At 39.1% G+C, this 22305-nt stretch overlaps 1 protein-coding gene across 1 annotated transcript in view; it reads left to right on the top strand.

Annotated features, from left to right (window-relative positions):
• Window positions 1-2789: 2789 nt before the first annotated feature.
• VTA1 (vesicle trafficking 1) overlaps window positions 2790-22305 on the top strand; it is a 45602-nt gene continuing 26086 nt past the window's right edge. Inside the window, exons 1-4 of the mRNA XM_080941862.1 lie at window positions 2790-2943; window positions 17651-17745; window positions 20549-20676; window positions 21383-21458. Of these exons, the coding sequence (XP_080797988.1) occupies window positions 2832-2943; window positions 17651-17745; window positions 20549-20676; window positions 21383-21458 (411 nt within the window). The 5' untranslated portion in view covers window positions 2790-2831. The remainder of the gene's footprint in view (window positions 2944-17650; window positions 17746-20548; window positions 20677-21382; window positions 21459-22305) is intronic.

A 22305-nucleotide genomic window follows, 5' to 3' on the forward strand; every position in this document is an offset into this window, starting at 1 on the left:
TTAATAGAAACAAATCAGGTTGCTGTAAGCCAGCCTAGAGACTTCCAGTCAAAATGAACATACTAGTCAAGTGACCCAATAATGATTTAACAATTATAAATGTAACTGCATTCGCTGAATGTTTGAGCTTCTAATTTCATAAATTAAACAGTAATGCACATTAAAGTTTAGACATAGGCTGAGACAATCAATACCCCAGACATCAATACCCTATTTTTATTCTTAGAAAATCCATCCAAAGTAAAAAATCAGCAAAAAGAGTTCAGATTTAATCTGCATCACAGACCAGCCGGAATTAATAGATAGGTACAGGAAATTCTACACAGTGTATACAGAATATACATTCTTCTACTCATCCTGCAGAACTTTTCCTGTCATAGAACATACAGGTCATAAAGTGAGTCTAAATAAATAAAAGAGATTGAGATAATCCGTAGCATCTGTGAGACAATGGAATAAAACTAGTAACAACCAAAAATACGTGAAGATGGACAGTGGGGTCTAGAAGGAGCAGTGAGCCATTAGAGAATTCAAGGAAGAAACTTTAAAATCGCTAGGATCAAGTGAGAACCACGGCCCAACTTACCAGAATTCGGAGCTACAGATAAGAACGTGTCAAACTATAGAGTGGAAACTGTAAAGCTGTAAGTGCCCACATTAAAAGGAAAATTCAAGGAGATCACTAGTAAATAACCTAGGCATATCCTTTAAACATTCCAGGGGAAAGAGAACAAGCCAAACCCCAAAGAAGTAGGCACTGAGAACCAATGGAGGACACGGCAGAGACTAGAGAGTCAGAGGTTACAAGAGTACCTATCAGTTCCAAAGAATATAGGTGTTTGAAAAGCTAGACGAGATTGAGAAACTCCCAACCCAACTAACCAAGAGAGAAACCAGAATTAGACATAAAGCAGGTTGTTAGGGGAGAATCCAGTGAAACTCACAGAATCATTAGAGCATATTTCAAAAACTTATATTCAAAGAAAGCAACTGAAAAATCTAAGAGAAACAATTTCCTAGGCATATATAACTTACCAAAATTCAACATAAATTAGACAACTTCAAAAGGTTCGTAACCAGGAATGAAAATGAAGCAATATTTTTAAAAGTTTGTCCACAAAGCAAGAATAAATAAACAGATAAATAGATAGATGAATAAATAATAGGACCAGTAATGTTTACTACTGGATGCCCTTAGACTCTCCTAAGACAGGTTTCTCTTTGTAGCCCTGGCTGTCCTTGAATACCCTCCATGGACCATATTTTCCCAGACCTCAGAGAGCCACCTACCTCTGCCTTCAGAATGCTGGGATGAAAGGTGTGTGCCATCATGCCTGACAAAACTGAATTATAATGGATCTTTATGGAAGAACCTATAGCAATACTTATCAAACTATTCCATGTATCAAAAGGGAAGCAACATTACCAGTTTCATTCAGGGACACCAGTTTTATTCTGGTGGTAACCCACATAAGGCAAAAGAACCCTATTCACCAGGATTGGCAACGGAAGGGAAGTTCGAGTGACATGTAAGTGCTTAAGGATGATAATATGGAATGAAGAAGAGGCAAGCATATATATATATGTATATATATATATATATATATATATACATATATATATGTATATATATATATATGCTTGCCTATATATATATATATATATATATATATATATATATACACACACACACACATATACATACATACATGTGTGTGTGTGTGTGTGTGTGTGTGTGTGATGCTATAAAGAAAAGGTGGGGTATGCTGTAAAATGCTGAGTCCTGAATCTCCAGAACTCTTATCTTGCCAAGTATTAAGACAGACTAATACTTTCCTAATCTTCCTCGTCTTCCTCCATTAATCAACTTGAATAGCATTAGTTCACTAAAACACACACTAGCTAGGTCAGAGAAACGTGTGAGTTTTAATTTAGTATTTAAACATAATATTTCTCATAGAAGAATTTAAAACTTCTAAACTAAAAGCAATGGTGGTTTCCAGTTCCAAATTCCTTTACATATATTTTCCCAGTCTCTCTCTACAGTTTCTAGAAAGCTAGAGCTTGTACTTTTTTGTGTGCATGTATAAAATTTTATTTTGTGATCATTGCTCTATTAAAATTAACGACACCCCCCCCCCAAAAAAAAACCCCACTGTGGACCATCTATACATCTATGGCTGTAATCTCTACTAACTGGGAAGCCCTAGGTAAAGGATTTCAAGTCCAAAGCTTGCTTTGGCAATTTAGTGGGACTCATTCGGAAGGAAGGAAGGAAGGAAGGAAGGAAGGAAGGAAGGAAGGAGGGAGGGAGGGAGGGAGGGAGGGAGGGAGGGAGGGAGGGAGGTGGGGAGGGAAGGAGGAAAAAAATAAAAGCTGAGAAGGTAGCTCAGTGTATATACTACTTGCCTAGAATGTTACACACACACACACACACACACACACACACACACACACACACACACACACACGAGGTGAAGTGAGAGGAGAGTTTTCCTTTCTCCTAGTCAATGTCCTTTACGTTATTTTCCCCTTTCTTCCTTTTGTTCCATTCAAACAAACAAACAAACAAACAAAAACCCGAAAGTTAAACTTATAAAACGCTATCTTCCTCTTACCAGCAGAGAGCGCTGGAGCCGCGTGCAACACAGAAGACTCTCATCTCCAAATTACAATTGCCTTGATCCAGGCAGCAAAGTTTGTCTCTTTCGGGCATCCGTCATGGACAAGCGTCTCAGCAACGGAAGCGTGGGTGGGTATTGCCCCACTCAAAGGCGGAAGCGGAAGTGTCTGTGGCCGGCTAGTAGGAAGTGGCTTTCCGGGGAGTGGAGATGGCCTCGCTGGCCCCGCTGCCGCCGCTGCCCGCGCAGTTTAAGAGCATACAGCACCATTTGAGAACGGCGCAGGAGCATGACAAGCGGGACCCCGTGGTGGCCTACTACTGTGAGTCCCCCGAGTCGCCGCCCTCCCGCACGGTCACCACCCGAGCCCCGCGCTTCCCTCCGTTCTTGAGGCCCGCCCCGCCCCCTGGCTTTAGACCTGAGCCTTGACCTCTGACCCGCCCAGGGAAACCTCAAGAACCAGAGTGCACCCCCCCATCCCCCGTTTCCCCGCCTCTCCGGCTACGTATTCTGCACACGCCTCCCGGCTTCTCTGTGTGTACACCGAAGCTACCTGTCTTCTGGGAGTGATCACCTCGATAGTCGAGCCTTTGAGATGGGGCGAAACTCTTGTAGGTGTCCCAGAGATGGGTAGGAAGGGAGACGAACAGAAGACATAACAAAAACTGTACATTAATTTCGACAGCTTTCAGGTCCGTTCCCAAACTCATAAACAGTTCAGTGGACAATGTCTACTACTGAAAATTTGAGTTTGACTGTTTCTGACTTGTTTTCTGTACTCCTCATTACTTACTTACTAATTACAATTTTTTCAGTCATCATTTAGCTACCCTGAAAGTTAAATTTAATTAAAAACATTCTTAGTTTGAGATGTATATACTACTGTGCCACTGAAGGGGGAAACAGGCTGAACTCTGTTCAGGCCCCAGGCGTTTAGAGTTGGTGAAGTGGGTAGGACTAGTAGTTTTAAGTAAATTATATTTTGAATATTTGGTTGGGGGAAATGGCTGTGCTACTCTGAGTTTCTAAAGAACTTACAGAATAGAGAAATTCAGTGTGGTGTGTCCTCTGTTGTGGACATTGTCAGGACATTGTCAGCAGAAACCTGGACCAAGTCAACCCTTCTTGACATGACCCTCGCTTCTCAAATGTGCATGGATGTCCTCCCACTACCAATAATTGCCATATTCCAGGTGGCTTAAGATCTGAATTGTCACCTCTTTTTGCAAGCCTTGTGACTACAGTTCCTTTATATAAAAATATAAGAGCATTGTTTCCACCCCATGCTTGTTTTTAAGTTCCTCAAAGAACTCCATGCAGCGGGTAATTATAGGTCTGTTTACCTATTGCCAAGCATTCCTAGGTACTGCAGCTCCTATATTCATAGGGCTACTGGGAGAAAGGTGCTTGGACAAGCATTATATAGTCAGTCAGGAAGGGGAATAGAAATACCGAGGTAGTGTAGAGGGGACCTCTTTTTCCTGGGCTCAGAAACACTTGCTCAGTTGACAGTTGAAGCCAGACCTTTGTGCCCAATTGTCCAAGAACAAGGAGTAAAAGTCAGAAAGTCCGGGGCAGGTTTAAAAGACGAGGAGCTAGATTCCGAGTATAGAGCCGAGAGAAACTGGTACAGAACAAAGAAGCTGACTCTGGACTGGGAGCCTGGTCCTTTGTTTCCCTCTGAGCTAATCCTTATCCCTGTACCTATTGTAGTGCACATTTGTGACTACCTGGGTCTTTTCCTTCCTGTATCATTCTATTCTTTCCTGTCCTTTGTTCTAAACTTGTTCCCTTGTTTTCTTTGTTGAAAACAAACACAAACGAAAAAAGGAGAGATGCTTCTCATGACAGTCCCCTAAAATTAAGTGTTACAGCTCTCCCTCATAGATAAATTTGAGCTGGGAGTCCACTCTTGTCCTCACCCTTTCCTGGTGAGGACACTTCGCCTGCTGTTTTTATGGGTGTTTCTATTTCAGTGGAATTCCTTCTCTCTAGTGTCATGAATGGGCATTTTATGACAAAGTCGATGTGGCTGTGATGCAGTTTTTGTTATGAGACCTGCATAAAATCCATGCAGAGTTTAGGGAATGCTGGGAAGGAAGGAATGCACTCACATCTGATATTACTCAAGTTTTTAAGTTTTGCTGAATTGGTGGGTGTGAATGCTCTCTCTTTAAAGTGATATTTGCAATTCTCTGAGTCTTAATGAGGTTCAACATCTATTCATATGTTAATTAAGCATGTGCTTTTCCTTTGAACTGCCTTTTGTTGCTTTTGCCCATAATGCTATTGAAATGTCATTTCCTAGAAATATATACTGATCCTTTGTTGCATGTGCTGTGGCTATTTTCTCCCAGTTCAGTCAGGGTTTCTTCAAGAAATCCTTTTTCCAAAATGCTCCCTATAAATTGTCTGTCATTTTCTAGGATACATTCTGATTTGGTTTGTTAGGCCTTGATTTTCTTTGGTGTCCTCACTTGGGATTTTGTTTCTTAAGGCTGTAAATGGATCTCTTATCAACTGTAGAAACATATGTTGTTGATGCTATTTTATGATTGCTGTTGTGAAGTGTTTATTACATGTGTGTTTTCCTTTTCCCTTTAACTGTCTTCTCTTAATTTTGTCATATATTTCATTTGTGGTATGTTTAATTCCTTAAAGCCTGTTCTAATACATATCTGTTGCATAGCACAGCTATTGAGTTGACATCTACTTTTATTTTTTATATCTAAGTATTGTTTGTCTTCAAACCTGCCTGCCCAATTCTGGTAGTTTCTTAGTAGTGAGTTCATCCTGATGAACTTTTAAGTTACATTCTTACCACACACACACCCCATATGCTCTAAAATACAAAAGGCTATTAATGTCAACATGATGGCACATGTAAAAATAAATCACAGAGAAACATTGTCTCATGCTTCAGACTATTGAAGTATTTAAATTTTCCTCCCGTGCTAGAGAGATGGGTGCTGGAGAGATTGCTCAGTAGGGGAAGTGCTTACTCTGCAATATGAGGACGGAGTTCCGGCCTGGGATATCCTGTATAAACAATAACACGGTAGAGCATAAAGGATGGAGGTCTGGGAAGCAGGACAGGTAGATAACAGGAGTTTTCTGCCATCTGACCCAGCTGATGGGGATAAACTCCAGGTTCAGTGAGAGACCTTGTCGCAGAAAATGAGGTGGAAATCAACAGAAAACTCCCATCTTTGATCCTGCCTCCATCCAAGCCTGCAGAAGGATGCAGATACACACACAAAGTTATCTGCAGTCTCTGGGTATAGAATACTTATGAAATGAAACTATGTATTGACTTGGATTCCTAGTACAGATACCGTTATAATTAGGAGTTTCTAAGAATATAAAATCCAAAATACGTTATATGTGTTATATTTATTCTTGAGTAATTAAAAACCAAAGAGTGATTCCTTGACTTAATAGGAATTCTCTTATTTTGTTTAGTTGTTGTTACCTTAGTAACCTTACATTTCTAGGTTGCTTGCTCTTTTGTTCTTCTTTTAAATCAGAAGTTAATGCTAAATAATAGATTATTTTGCCCTTTTTAGCTACAATAAATACTAAGGTATTTGTTATTTACTTGCTTGGACTATTTAACATAAGCAAAATAGTGAATTCATAATAACTGAAAACTATGTCTATTCCAAGAGTGAATCCCATAAGCTCATCTTGTATTGTGTGGTTTTCAAACATAGTCTTTGTAGCTCTGATTTCCCTCCCGTTCAACAAGACCCACTTCTCCCTCCTGAATGCTGAGATTGCAGGTGTGAGATACCATGGGAATATCAAAGTTTGGTAGACATCTTCCCACATGGTGAACAATTGTTTGGGCAGAAATGCTGCTGCAGGTTCTAGAGGGGACTCTTCTCTGGAGGGGACTCTCAGAAGCTTACAGCCTGTACCCACATCCCCATGAAGTCCTTCAGTTGTGGCAGGCTGTAAGGCTGGCACTTGATGGAAGTCCTGGGGGTCCTTGAAAGCATAGGCCAATTGCTAGTGCTGACAAGTGGGCCCAGTGAACGTGCTGGAAAATTCAGTGGTCACCCAGGCCAAGGCCATCTCTGCACAAAGTCTCAGGTCCTCCTGCCAGTGAGTATCAGCATAGAAACTAGAGGAGTCGTGTTTTGGGAGCAGTGTAATCCAAGAGACTATTCCCAAAGTTCTGATTTTGTATCATTTCATTGGATGGTAGCTTTGTGCTCTCAAGGCTCAGAGCTTGGGACTGGATCACTAGCACATCAGCACCACCTTGGAGTTATGTCATTAAAATATCAAGGCCTGTCCTGGACTAGGCTCCTGTCAAAGGTATCTGGGCTGCCAGGTAGCCTGCCTAGAGCTGGCTTTTGAGGTATAGCTTTATCAGATATGCCTGATTGCAGACTCAGTGGCAGGTGGTGCTGAGTTTTGAGCAAGCAGGGCAAGCAAGCCATGAGAAGTAAAGCCATAAGCAGCATACCTCTGTGGCCTCTGCATCAGTCCCTGCTGCCAGGTTCCTGTCCTGTTAAGTCCCGTTATGCTGCCGTTGGTGATGAAATGTGAAGGGAATAAACCTTTGCTTCCCCAGGTTGCTTTTTGTCATGATGTTTCAGTACTGCAATAGTAACCCTAACTAAGATAATCAGTAATAAGTGTAAGTTAAATGAGGACCATTTTTTAATTGAACTTGCTACAAGTTCTTGGTACTAAAGTCTTCACTGATATAGCTGAGTGAGTTGACACAAAGTTTTTGAAGGCATTTTGGGAAAATAAATATATGTAGTTAATTGGTTCCAGTTTGGGGAAATTTTGTTTAAGGAAAAAAAGCACAAATATTGCTTTAAGCAGAATTTCATGAATATATATGGTATATATCTCTTTTTTTTATTAATGAAGCCAGAAAAGGTATCAGTCCCTACAAAACAACAGACACTGAAATATTTTGGACACTGCTGGATCTGGTCCTGTGGGTAATACTAAATGCAGAAAGATCTTAACGCTTTCAAGTTTGCTGAGCATCATAACATACACCTGTAATCCTGGCACTCAGGTGATAGAGTTCAAAGGATCAAGAGTTCACAGACAACCTGGGCTACATGAGAACCTGCCTCAGAAAAGCTATAGTGCTAGGGAAATAGCTCCCGGTTAGAGCACTTGCCTCGAATGTATGGGGCCCAAGTACTGCACAGGCTTTGCTAGAAATAAAGGTGTAAAATTGTGTGTGTGTGTGTTTAAATATATCACAAATGTATAAATAACTACTATGAAACTAGTAAGTGGCTTCACTGGTAGAAATTATTGTTGAAAATGGCAAAGTCCATTTTATAAGACAAGTTATATAGAAATGTAGGACAAAAAATCTCATATATATTCATAAGCAATGGTGGGTTTATATATGTATGGAATTTTTGCTTTCGATTGCTTTTTTGATGTTCTCTAAGTTGACATAATTTATATTGTAAAAATAAATAAAGCTATTAAAAACTAAAATCAAAAACTATTAAAAGCCATAGGTAGTGAGGAGCCTCGAATGCTAATCCAAAAATAGCAGAGTCTTTTATCTCTAAGCTTCCCCTTTTCTCTAATAAAACCAGAAAATATTTGAGTTCTCACTAACAAAATTGTATTATAACAATTTTGACACCACCAGATTTGATGCTATGGGCCAAATCCAGAAAGATCTCTTCTTAAGTTCACTGCAAATAAAAATATGAACCTTCCAGTTTGGTTTTCAAAGATTCCTCTAGGGGGCAGCATTGTAAAACCCTATTCCTTCAGAGACCTTGAAAATCGTTTCTTGAGACTCGGTCTGTTTGTGTGATCACAGAAAGATATCCCCTTCGGAAGTTGGGGATAGATGCAACTGTTTCTGTCAGATATAACATAGAAAAGCAGAAATGTTTTACTTAAATACCAATAATGTTGCTTTTCTTTGCTAATGATGGTAAAGTATATGAAAATCAATATTAAAGGTTTAGTGCCTATTATTAATTTTTTCTTAATCACACAGAAAAAATGGATTTTTAAGTTATAAGCCTAAACCAATGGAAAGAATCTTGTTATCTTTGGGGTTTCAAAACTTAAATGGTAAATTGGCACCATAGTCTTTTTTGAAATTTTGTATGTTATTATTATAGGCCAGCTCAGCATATTGCACTGTAACAGTGAAAGGTTAACAGTAAGTACACAGGGTGACCAATCCCTGCTCCATGCCTTATATCTGAATTCTTTCTATTTGTGCAAGTGTGTGGGCACCCATATCTTGTCCTGTAACTGTAGTCATCTTAGTCATTCGAATATTCTCCTTTGTTTAAAGCTCTTGAGAAAACAAACAAACTGGGATTGCAGGAATGGAGCCTGTGTAACCCCCCAACTTTCATTTCCTTCTTTGCCATGCCAGAGAATTCAAGACAGTCAGTACTGCTTGCTTTTCATAATGGGTACATTTGACTGCTCAGAGGTGAAAGCCTGCATCCTTTTTGAACATCAGCAGACTTATCTATAGTAGGCTTCAGTAGACAGGCTTGCTAAACTCTGCTTCATTTAGCTGTTATGATTACTTTTGTTTTTCTATCCTGAGGCTTATCAAGTTTTGAGGGTTCTTTTGTTTATTGAGATTCAATTTATTATCATTTCCTTTTGGAAAGAGGGCTGGACATGATGGAAGAGTAATTCTTTGTTGACAGGACTGCCCAGCACATTTTAGAAAGTCATTGTAAGGCCAACAATTCCCTGACACTGCATTCACTAGGAAAGTGGCTCAGTTGTGATGTGTGTACCGTGCAAGCATGACCACCAACTTTGATTGCTAACACCCACATAAAAGCCAGGCAAGATATCCTTCCTCTCTAATCCCAGCACTTACAATGCAGGGACAGGTGGCTCTCAAGGACTGATTGGGCAGCCAATTTGTCTAATCAGCAAGCTCTAGGTCCAGTTAAGAGACCTTGGCTCAAAACAAAGCAAAACAGAAAAACAATCAAACATGTGGCATGGTGGACATTGAAGGTAAACAGACACACACCGTTACCTTTGGTGTTCATGTGCACGTGACTCACAGTGCACCCCATGGCTTTCTTGCTTTCTCTAGAAGCAATAGGCACTACTGTTTTGCCACCTTTAAGAAACATTGGTCAAAAAAAAATGCATGGGTTTTGTTTTTGTTTGTTTTTTAAGAAACTTTCTAATACTTACGAAAGAATAAAGAATCTTACAACTTCCTACTTATAATCATTACACACAGTATTTGTTTGAAGTGACTAAAATGTAAATTTGTCTGCAAATTCACACCTGCTATCTTCTTTAACTTCATGTGCCAGCTGACATCCTTGGGCTTCAGTAGTTTTGAGGGGAAAATGCTTAATTATGTCCAAAGGAAAGATTATCCTGTGAGGAGGGACCTCAGGAACCACAGAGCTCTGAAGTGAGACAGTGACCCAATGGAAGGGCCTCCTGAGACACAGAAGCCCAGGAGCCACACAGTTCTGAGAGAAGCCTCCTCAGGAAGCAGAGAAGTGGCAGCTCCATCCTGATTTTTATGCAGGCCGTACTTCTTTATGTTCCCATTCATAGTGCATGAATGTGACCCCACAGTTGCCAGCATGTGTGGGTTTTCGTCTTAGCCGTTCTGATTGGGAGAAGGTGAGGAAACCTCAGTGTAGTTTTGACTTACATTTCCACAGTCACTAATAATGTTGAAATTTTTTATTTGTGGGTTGACTCGAGTTGTTCTGAACAACACACATTGGTCCCTTAGTTCTTAGATTTTTTTTAATGTTCTATATATCCTGAATATTAATTTCCCAGATATATAGATAGCAAAAATTTTCTTGTGTTTTGCAGATTGTCTCTTCTTTGGTAATTACTTTGCTGTGAAATCTTATGTAAATAACATTGGTCAGTTCTTGATGTTATTCCCTAAGCTGTTTTGAATCCTGTTCTTAAAGTTTTTGCCTGTGGCTCTGATGTGAAGGGTTTTCCCTATGATTTCAAGGCTTTGATTAGGGAGTCAGATCCATTTTCAGTTGAGTTTCAGAGCCATAAAGATAGAGATTGATTCTTTTACATCTGACTGTCCAATTTCCCAGCATTATTTTTTAAGAGTCCTTCTTGTCTCTAACATACGGTTTTAGCACTTCGAGAATCAGATAGCAGGATGTGTACTTTATAGTAATCCTGGGCCAAAAGTAACATCAGCTTCACAATATTTTTGTGTGGAACTGCTTTGATGTTACCACTTTTAAATGATCACCTAAGTCCATGGTTCTTAAGAACTCACTTAATGCTAGTTAGCTTTAAGTTACTATTTTCCAAATCACTGGAGTCTTGAAGAGCATGTATTTGTGAGTCTTACAGTTTTATTTAGTATAGCCTTTGCCTGTTAATTGGAGTAAATCATTTGTTTTACTAATTACTGATGTGCTTGAATTCAGATACTCTTGCAAAACCCAGACAAGTCAAAAACAACACTGACAGCAAAAATGCTGTTCGCCCCTTTCTAATTTTTGTCTCTTTTCCTGCCTCTTTGACAGATAATTGGGGTCCTCTTTGTGGTGGGGGCAGGGGTGTGTGTATGTAGTGTTCTTACCTGCCTGTTTGTGTCACATGTGCATGCAGCTCCTGCAAAGGCCAGAAGAACTGAAAGAATGGAGTGTTGTGCTGAGACTAGAGCCCAGATCCTCTGCAAGAACAACTAGAGTACTCTAACCACTAAGCCATCTCTCCAGTCCTCTTGAGCATTTGTTTTTGTTTTGTTTGAGAATTCTATCATTCTTTTAGTAATATTTCTATGAGAATAAGTGTTTATTTATTAGTAACCATTATAAAGTTTGCAGTAAGGCATTACAGTCTCCCATCACACACTCTATAACTTTACACGTTAAGTATTTAGTTTTGTCCTACCTTTTGCCTGTAGTTGGTATTTTCATACATGTCATATGCCCTATATTTTTGTTATTAACCATTCTGTTTTAGTTTTTTATAAAGTGAGAAGCTCATTTTTCCTATTTTAACCACAGAAGTATCATTTTCCCCAGTCCCCTTCCTTTTTGAATGATGCCATTCCTTTCTCTCTCCCACAGCTCTGCCGTTTCCTACTATATTCATGCTGAAATGATTTCAGCCTCTACCTCAGCAAGTAAGCTTTCAGCTCAGCCTTTCTTTTTGACAGATGCACTTGCAGTGCACTGGACTTGACAGTTTGTTTTCCCTTCACCTCCTTTTAGACACCTTTCTGGCTGGATCCCTCCATTTGGAATCTAGTCACATGTAAGCCAGACACTTGACACTTTCCTGGACCAACAGAGGCTGGTTTTAGGTTATTTGTCTTCCTTCTTTTCTTAAGACTGTTTTCTCCTAGTTTTATTTTTGGGTGGTTAGTGGTGCTATTTCTGAGACGCACTAACATTTTCTCTCCCTCTTCCCCCCTCACTCCCCCCCTCTTCCTCCCTCCCTCTCTCTGTCTCTCCTTCATTTTCACTCTCTATTTCATGTTTATACTGTACTTCTAATTGAATCAAGTAAAATTTTCACTTGGGATAATTTTTTTTTCTGGGTGTTACATTTGAGTTTCTTGGTGTTATTTCTCTTTTTCTTCTTTTTACTGGCTTTTCTTTAAATGATTTAATATTAGTTTCCTGGTATTTGATAGTCATCTGATATTTCCTTCATTTTAAACATTGCTTGATCTGTTTGACATGTTGGCTTATTGCTTTATCTGTCATATTTCCACACCTGTATGGTTAGTAGTTCTTGCTTAGTCACAGGACAGTTTGGAAAGGTTTGATCTGGCCAGCACTCAAGGTATTTGTGGTTCTTTGGGTCTTTTGTGCCTTGTTCTTTAGGATTTTTCTCAGTGTTGTCACCATTGTTGTTCCTGGCTCTGTGGAGAGATGGGTAGAGTAGCCTTTGGAGAGATGGGTAAAGAGCTTTCCTTTAGGGACAGTAAGCCCCGTTATTAAAGTATGGTTTCCGAGTCTTTTCTCTAGATACCATGGGTTGTTGTTTCTGCTGTTAGAAAACACATTTTGTGTATTTTGTTCACATGTCTTTCTAAGGCCTAGGCTGGTTTTGATATCTTTCAGTTTCACAGGCCAGCCTTGAACCTGGCAATTCTCTGCCACAGCCTTAAAAGTGTCTTAGAGTTCAGGTCTGATGGTACCATTGGTATAATCAGTGGCCATGGACTGCCTGCTGTGCGTCAGCCAGTGCTGCTGTCTGTGGTCTTAAGTGTGAGCATTGGCTGGTTTTGTACATGTTTAAAACACTAGATATATTCACTGATACGTTGAAAGTAGTTGTATTATGACAGGAGCTGTGAAAACCTTGTTTTTGAAGGGTGAATGTGTACCCTTTAGTAGACGTTCGTTCATTCTGCCTTCCTTGTTCACTGTTTTGATTTGAGTTGTGATCTAACTGTGTATATGGGCAGGGGAAGAGATTGTTACTGCAGTTTACTTTGTAAGTAGTAAAGTCATACCTACTATAAAAACAGTGCATATAATTCAGTGTTTGACTCAGTAGTCACTGCACAAAGGGTAATACTGAGCATATAGCAAGTACCAAATTGAATACTATAATACTTTCATCTCTAGTTTCTGAAATAATTTTTAATGTCAGTATATATTCTAGTATTTCAATGCACTGTTCTTTTAATATAAGAAAACCTTATTCTTCACGTGTGTGTGTATGTGTGTGTGTGTGTGTGTCTGTCTGTCTGTATATGTGTCTCTGTGTGTGTGTATGTGTCTGTGTTGTCTGTGTATGTGTCTGTGTGTGTTATCTGTGTATGTGTCTGTGTGTGTGTGTGTGTGTGTGTGTGTGTGTGTGTGTTCATGCTCGAGCACGCATCATCTTAGGCATTTTTACATTTCTCTTAGATAAGCAAGATCTGTTAGAATATTTATGTTCAGAGTCTGTGAAACCTTGAATAATGCATACTTTCATGATTGGTAAATGTTTGTCTCCTGAATGTCTCACATTAAATTAAAGTTGGAATGGAAAGTACTTAATCCTTCTGCAAACATGCCTCATTACTCATCATCAAATAATATTTATTTATGAAAACAAACAAAAAGAGACCATGAATTTGAAAAAGAGTGGGGGGTGGAAGTGAGGAAAGGTAGCATTATATTATCATATCAGAAAACAATTAAATTATCCATTTCTCCTAAAGGAAATTCCAGTATGAAATATTCTTGGTGACTTTAGCAACACACATATTTGTGAAAACACTTAATAGGTGTTTTCAGTGTTCACATTAATTTTTATTATATTTCTATTTCTACAATGAATTTCTATTTCTACTTATCTCAGACATGAAATGATCCTTTTTCCATTCATATGGCAAAAGATGCTTTCTACTTTTCTTTCATACAGAGATTTAAGGTTTTTTTTCTTATCAGTATTAGAGAATGTATCTTCTATTACTTACTTCAAACTTGAAATTGTAAGACACTTAACTAATACATAAATGTCAAATCAGAGTCTGAGAGGATCTGATCTTATGTTAAGGATGCTGCAGAGTGAGTCCCAAGCCAGCCTGACATACAAAGCAACACTCTTATTTCAAAAAGCCAAAATAAAAAATGCATTGTAAAATTAAATATGCTTACAGAGAGCGGAAAGAAGACAGATTATAATTTAAAAGTGGAAAGATGCTCATGAACTAGAAGCCTGGAGTGGTACATGTAGTTAAATGTAGAACAGAGTATTGCATTCAGAGCTGTGCTTGACAGACTTACTTCCCTGTATTATCGGCTAGAGAAGGTAATTCAGTTGTGGAATGACAGTGAAAGCAGGTAGCAGTTAGGTCAGTAAGCATGCCACTTTACATTTGAATTAGATTGGCTTGCTTATTACAGAAAATTCAAACTAATAATCCAATTCAATAAAGATTTACTCCCTTGTTTAAAAGAAAGACTTATTAGCATACATTGTCAGTGGATGTCTTGGGGCCCTAGTGTAGTTACATAGATAGCAGCTAGCACATTACAAAGGCTGCATATAGTCTGAGATGAACACTAGAGTTGAGTTCCGAAGTGTTAGTGTTCTAGATGGCAAGGAAGAAGTGAAGGAAATGCGATGTTTCCCTGCCATTTATGAAAGTCTTTCCGAGCAGTTTCTGGTTCTGTAAAGTTGGGTTTAGCTCTTATACAATGTCATCCTTTTGTTTTGAGCATTGCAAAACTCAGTGCTCATTTCAAAGTGAATACATGTCCACATAGCAAAGGAGATGGGAAGCCAGCATTCAAGAGGGCACCCAGCAGTCTCTGCTACAGTAGTATCCGTGTGACCTGGGATGTTTCAGGACTATGTCACATGGACAAGGAGAGACCCTGAGATCCACAGGTCATTGCAGACATGACAATACTGGGTGGCAGAGGACACAGCACCCGAGAGAACTGGGGTGACACTGGAGAGAGATTAAGATTAGATGACAGCAGAATTTGTAAGTGCCAGACAGGCGGTGTGTGGGTATTAAAGAATGGTGGCCACCTGAGGACTAGGATGCTATCCTCTGATGATGTCCTTGGGTGACTAGCAGCTTTCCCTGAGACAAAGCATGGTCAAGGACACGCTTGGTAGAGGCTACTCTGAAGCAGAATGTGAAGATTGGGGCCAAAATATGTGATTGCTGGAAAAACTGGTGTACAGTTTGCCACATTCTTCATCTGCCCTGAAGAAACGTGTATTAACACCAATCTCCAATAATATTGTCCATAATTTATTAGCTACATATTGTTGTGCTAACTTTAAATGAATACATGAAAGTAAATATTTTAGAAGACGGAGATTAAAATGTCATTAGATGTGCTTATATTATCTTTCCACAGGCCATCCCAGCTGTTTTGCTGACTCAGGCTCGTGTGCATTCCAAAGGCTCCCACTTGAGTGTAGCTGAGGATGGTGACTGTTAGGAGAAGTGTAAGCCGTCTGGCTTGGACACTGGCATTGAACTGATTCCTTTCTTGTCGGAGTTTTACTCTTAAAAATAAGCGCAAAGACACTTAATGTCCTTTATGAAACTTTAAAATTACTGTAAAACATGGATTAAATTTAAGAGACTAACCTGAGGACATTATCATGTAATATTTACAAAAGCGTTGATCCAAGATTTCAACAAACTCAAACAGGCAGAAAGCATACAAAGTAAAGTGTATTAAAGAGTCACAGATCACTAAAAAAAAAGATAATGTGTTAAATGGTTTTCACCTATGAGTCACTTAAAGGTAGAATATAAGATAAAGTTAAATTTGGAAAAATAGGCCATGAGAAACCAGATTTGAATGTTGAAAGAAGTTTCGATTCCTGAAGTAGAATACGGAGGTATCTAGGAAATATGTGATGGCAGTTTAGTCGTCAGAATACACAATGACAAGCAGCTGTCAGTCCCTAGAGTGACAGGGTCTTGTGTTCAGTATCAGCTCTTGTGAGTTTAAGAAATAGAGGTACTTGCATATATCACAGAAGTAACTATGGTGGCGCTTTGTTTTCAAGCTCACCTCCACGTGTCTGTCAGTGCAGCTGGCACCGGGGAGTGCTACCTCTCCTTTTTCTGTAACCCAAGGAGCTTGTGAACGTGTGCACTGGGAAGTACTGTAACACAGAATGAATTATAACCGCCAACTTTCAGAATTGCCCCAGTGTGTATTTGCTAGTAGAAGCCATGTGTGCTGCGAAACAGTCGTCCGCCCATCTCAGGGACATGCTGAGTGTGCAGAAGGAGGATTTACAGACTGTGTGCGTATGTTGGTCCTGTAAATTCACCACCATAAAGATTTCTAGTTCTCCACACTGGAAACTGTAGAAACTGAGATGTTTGTTAAAGCCGGCTTCACTTTTAGCCTTATCTCAAATGCTTTTAATAGTTTTTAAGAGGTTTATTTATTTAGATAGTGTACATTGAAATGACTGACCCGGCTCTCTCTGTGACGTCATCGCAAGCTCTGCTGGCACCACCCTAGCCCAAGTTGTCTACCAGCTCCACTAATTTGGCAAGCACTCCTCACATGGGACTGTATTTTATTTTGTTGTGTAGTGCTGTGTCTTTTAATGCTTCGACTCACTAGTTTATTATATATCCGTTTGAGCATCTTAGGGCCTACCTAGTTTTGTATCTCTTACAAAGAGTTTTGTATTTCTTACAAGTAGGAAGGCCTTACTTGTAAAGATATGTTAGCATGACACCTATCTTGCGTTTTTAGGTAAGATTTTGTGTTTTATATAAATAAAATTCATAAGAAATCTAACCTTTAGTTTAAATTTATACACATTCTGAATTTCTTACTAGGCAAAAAATATTTTAAACATTCAGTCACTTAAAAGAAATGTTTAAAGTATAAAAGTTCAGCCGCTTCTCATCTCCTAAGCTGGTGCTTTAAAAACTCCAGGAAGCTGGGCCAAAGGTAAAGCCTGGAGCCAAGAAAGCTGAAAGCCAAGAAAGTGTTGTTGGTGTGTTTCAACAGGCAAAACACGAAACAGGAGTACTCAAGATCCGTGTTCCCTATGTTGCCGTGTGTTCTGGAAAGGGCTTGTAGGAGAGGACTTGCTCAGCTGCTAAGTTGTGAAGACGAACACAGTTGCTGGGAACAAGCTTGTATGCTTAGTGGAGTACCTAGGTGTTTTTCTACTCAGGATACGATGCAAAGGCTCTTGTGCCTGGGGGTGGGGTGGGGAAGCCCTGCAGTAAGCACAGCTCCTGGTGTCAGGTCAAAGGTGCTTACCTCAAGAAAGGCGACTGTCAAAGCCCAGACACAAGGGTGATGAGTCAATGTAACGAAAAAGGAAAATGCCGAATTACCAGGCAGCTAAGATTGACAGAACGCTCTGGACTCATGACTTATACATTTTGCCAAAAATTAAAGCTGTTCCCCAGGTCCAGGTCTGTGTGCCGCCCACTTACATCCTAAGCAGTGGAAGAATCCTCATGGATGGGTGTTGTAAATTTCCTAACCATGGGCCTAATTAAGTAACTGATGAATTTTTCTTTTTTAGTATAGAAATTTAAAGCCAACATATTTTTCTTTTCTGTGTAGGTCGTTTATATGCTATGCAAACTGGAATGAAGATTGACAGTAAAACTCCTGAGTGTCGTAAATTTTTATCAAAGCTAATGGATCAGTTAGAAGCTGTAAGTTACTCACTAATGACTTTCTACTTGGCTCTTTCTATGGCGTTTTGTTTTGTATGTTTATGCATGTGTTTTCTGTTATTTCCGTTCTTCACCTTGAACACTTAGCAATGTCACATTATACCCACAGCATTCCCAGGGGAGTTTCAGGTATGAAATGCCCGGTTATTGTTGACCCGCATTATTATAAATGGCTTTCTGCTCCTCCTTTCAAAGTAGCAAGGCCGCCATTGCTGTCTTTCACATGGTCACTCAGATTGTTGACTGAAGAGTTCTTACTGTAATAAAATGGGCTGCTTAGTGAAAGGAATCACGAAGAAAGAGGTACCAATGGCTATTCTCTTTCCCTTCCTCTTAGTGGCAGGCCACATACCCTCCTATACTTGTTGGATGGTGGTATGAGGGGCTAACAACTCTGACCCTTCAACGAGGTTTAACTTCAGGTTACTGTGCAGGTCGATTGAGGCAGCGGACTTGGAGTTGTTTAGCTTGGATGTCATTGAATAGAGAATGCAGTGACAACCATAATAGTCTTAGTGATCAGGGTTTATCCTTTGCCCTGCTGTCCAGGTGTTATGGTTAGTTTGTATTGGCACTTGACATACTTAAGTCATTGGAAAGAAGGAAATTCAGTTGAGTTGCCTTGATCAAATTGTCCTGTGGGCATGTCTGTTAAGAATTGTCTTGATTAATAATTGGTGCAGGAGAACTCAGCCCACTGTGGGTGATACCATCCTTAGGCAGGTGGGTGTGAAAACAAACCAGAGAGCAAGCTATTTAGAAACACTCTTTCACAGGTTCTGCTCTAGGATTTTGTCATTAGTTCCTGCCCTGACTTCCCTTAAAGATGGACTGTGCCCTGGAAATGTAAACCAAATAAACCTTTCCTTCCTCAAGTAGCTTCTGGTCATTGTTCTTAGCACAGCAACAGAAAAGCAAACTAGGCCACCTAGTTTATCACTTAAGAAAGGCAAAAACAGTGAAGTAGTCATGCGGACACTCCAAGTCCTCCTTTGACAGCTGTGGCACACTGTCTACTTAGGGATGTTTTAATTGGATCACATGCATAATTTTGCTTAAGGAAATTACAGTCATACATACTAAAATTAAATAATTTATGTTAGCCCAGAACACTTTAAGGTTTTTGTTGCTTTTTGTTATGATTCCAAAGTTACTACTCAGATGAAAGGGCCAATCCATGGTAAAGACTGAGAGCCTAGTTGTAATTGGCAGCCATAGATACAGTGCCCCGTAACTTGCTGTGACTGTCTCCTGGTTTCTAGGGTTGTCAGGGGAATTAGAGTGCTATGGCAGAGACCTTCTGGGAAGATGGAAAATGACTTTCACACATAGAAGTGACTCTGTAAAAGTCCACCTGTCACAGACATCCATACAGAATATGTCTCTTTCCCACTACTAATAACAATTAAGATGAAAATTCAGGATAAGCAAAATTCCTGTCTTTGCAATTCATATAGTCACATTTATGTAGGGAATCACCAGGCATTGAAATGATGTCAGGTAAGTTCATATAAATGCGTATCTCTGTGATATATTGTCTACATTATACTTTAAAGCCATCAAACATATGTCGCTATTTTATCAGAATTGTTTGTTTGATGAGGATAAGATGAAGTGGCAGATTCTCACTACTTTTCTAGAACTAAATCTGGTTTTGAAGATCTTTTTTCAGCTTGAACACAGTAAATAGTATTATGTCGGATTTAGGTATCTTTGTGCTGTTTTTTAGAATCAGATTAGTCAAAATTGCCTTAGATCCCAACATTACATATATCACTTCTGAACTTTAAATTATTCTATTTTAATTTTCAGAGTTTTACTTAAGCTCGCTCAGTAGCCAATCCTGATACCATGTGTATGTGTGTGTGCTTGCACACATGAGTGTTTGTATGCATGCATGTGTTCTGTGTGTGTGTAGTGCCTGCAGAGGCCAGAAGAAGGCATTAGATCTCCTGGAACTTGAGTAACAGATTATTGTGAGTCACCATGTGGCTCCTGGGAACTGAACCCATTTCCTCTGCAAGAACAACAGATGCTCTTAACCCCTGAGCTAGCTCCAGTCAGACTCTAATAGAAGCAGTTGTAATAATATGGTTGCTTGAATCTAATATTCCTGAAAATAATTTTATTCCAATGTAATGGTCCTAGACAAGAAAAACAGAAGCTCCTTTGATTGTAAATATTTCAAATTGATGTATATGCAGTAGAGAGATACGAAAACTAAATATCTGCATAGCTGAAATTCTGTTGACTTGTAAGGTGCAGGTTTAAGTGTAAAATACTCTGGTAATGAGTTTGTCACTGTATACGTCTAGTGTGCTGTGATCTTGCCTTAAAACTTGTTCTGAAGGTACTATTTTTGGGCACAGTGATACTTATAGTCTTATTTTTTTATATTTGATACAAACTGAAGTGGGTTAAAGTTAAATTTTAATTATGTGCTTGAGAAGTTTCTAGTTCCATTTTAGGGTAGTTGTTAGCGACTGGGTAATATTTAGCAGGTTTTGATTCCTCACCAGGATACGTGGCAATGTTGTCCTTTATTTTTGGTTGTTTTCAGCTTTAGACCTCAATTTTACCCCTACTTTTCCACCCCTGTGAGGACATCGAGCTCTTGTTTGAATACAGAAAGCTGCTGTAGACCTTTTTTATTTTCATAAGGTTTGCCATTGCAGCTTTTATTGAAGTGAATGTAATTTAAAGTAATTATTAGAATTACTTGTGCTTAAGCAGACCCTTCTGAGAATACAAATCATGAGTTATGTGTCTGATTTTATTTCAGCTTAAGAAACAGTTGGGGGATAATGAAGCCGTTACTCAGGAAATAGTTGGTTGTGCCCATTTGGAAAATTATGCTCTGAAAATGTTCTTGTATGCAGACAACGAAGATCGAGCCGGGCGATTTCACAAGTAAGTGGTGATGGGCAAGTACAAACGCCCTTCAGAGTTACACCATTTTCAGTTAAATACTTTCTGACCACAATATTGTGGAATTGTCAATCTACAATGATTTTTAAGTGTGGATGTGGGCCTTTCTATAAAGAAAATAACTTTTGGAACAAGCTATGTCAAAGTTATTTTTCAGTAAGTTTATCCCAATTAGCCAGTCTTTACATTTAGTAAAAATAGTCAAAGCAAATTTGTCCTGATGGTAGTAATGTTAAAAGCATACCAGCCTAGCTAGGTGTGGTGGCACATCGCTATTTTGAGATAGGAGGATCATCAACAATTAAAGGCCAACAGAGGCTACATGGCAAGACACTGCTTCACAAGCGAACACAAAAGCCAAGAAAGACTGGCTAGTCATTGCTATAGTGTTTAAAGCCATAGAAATATATTGTGGTTTGATAGAGATTCAGCCCATGCTTGACATTTCTAAAAAAGAAAAAAGAAAAGAAGAAAATCCCTCCACAATAAGCCTTGCAGCTTTTCCTTAGAGTGTGTTAGAGACTTCTGATAACACTAGCAATTGACTCCCATTTGTGTTCTTGGGTCAGGTTTTATTTTACATATTAATTTCAGTGTTCTTAAACATTAGTTTTAGGGGCACTTACCTGTATTTCAGTGTATGTCTCTTTGTTTTTAAATTTAAGTTAGAACACCTTTCCTCTTCCAGAAACATGATCAAGTCCTTCTACACCGCCAGCCTTTTAATCGACGTCATCACAGTGTTTGGTGAGCTCACAGATGAGGTGAGTGTATGCTTGTCCTGCCTCAGAGATGACCATGAGTCCTGTCACTTGTTACCAGTTTTCTCATTGCATTGTTTATTCAGAAAAGCATGTCTGTCACAAAGGTAATGGAAACTAAAAAGGTAATTTTTTTTCTAAATACATTTTGAAAATCAAATGAAACACTTTGCACACAGGATAGCAGTACTTTGAAAAATACTTACTTTTCATTTAAAAAAGGGAGAGAGAAAGGCAAACCAGAATATAATATGATTGAATATTCAAGTGCTTAAAGAAAAAGAATGGGGGAGTAGAAATTATAACTTGTTCACCCGAACACTGTTGATAGGGCTTTGTATTCACTTTGAAGGATGCGATCTGGGAAGCAGTAAGTGCACTGGCTGCTCTCTGTGAAGGGAAAGTATAGGAAAAGAAATGTCTGATAAATGCTAAGTGACCAAACGCCAAGGAGAAATAATAAACAGAGTAAGCTGTGAAAACATATTAGTGCTGGTAACACAAGACATCCCATAGTAGTCAAAGGTCACTTCATGAAGAAGGTGTACAGTAACACATGTCTGTATACTCAGTAATAGGATTTTCAAGTTACATGAAATCCCTAAATATGTATAATTATTGTTGGAGATTTTTCAAACCATAGTCACTGATTAAAAAACAAACAATTTCTTTAACAATCAGTAAAATTAGCCAAACAAATAAAGACTGACCCTGGAATGTTTAGAATGAAGAAAAACCAGACCTTTCAGACTTTGCTTGGTGGATATGTTAGTTGTTAGTGGGAAAAAATGGCAGGTTTTACAAAATTAAACATACTCCCACCTTTTTACCCAGCAGCTACTTTTCTGGT

Source organism: Micromys minutus (genome assembly GCF_963924665.1).
Source record: "Micromys minutus genome assembly, chromosome: 30".
Taxonomy (NCBI): Eukaryota; Metazoa; Chordata; class Mammalia; order Rodentia; family Muridae; genus Micromys; species Micromys minutus.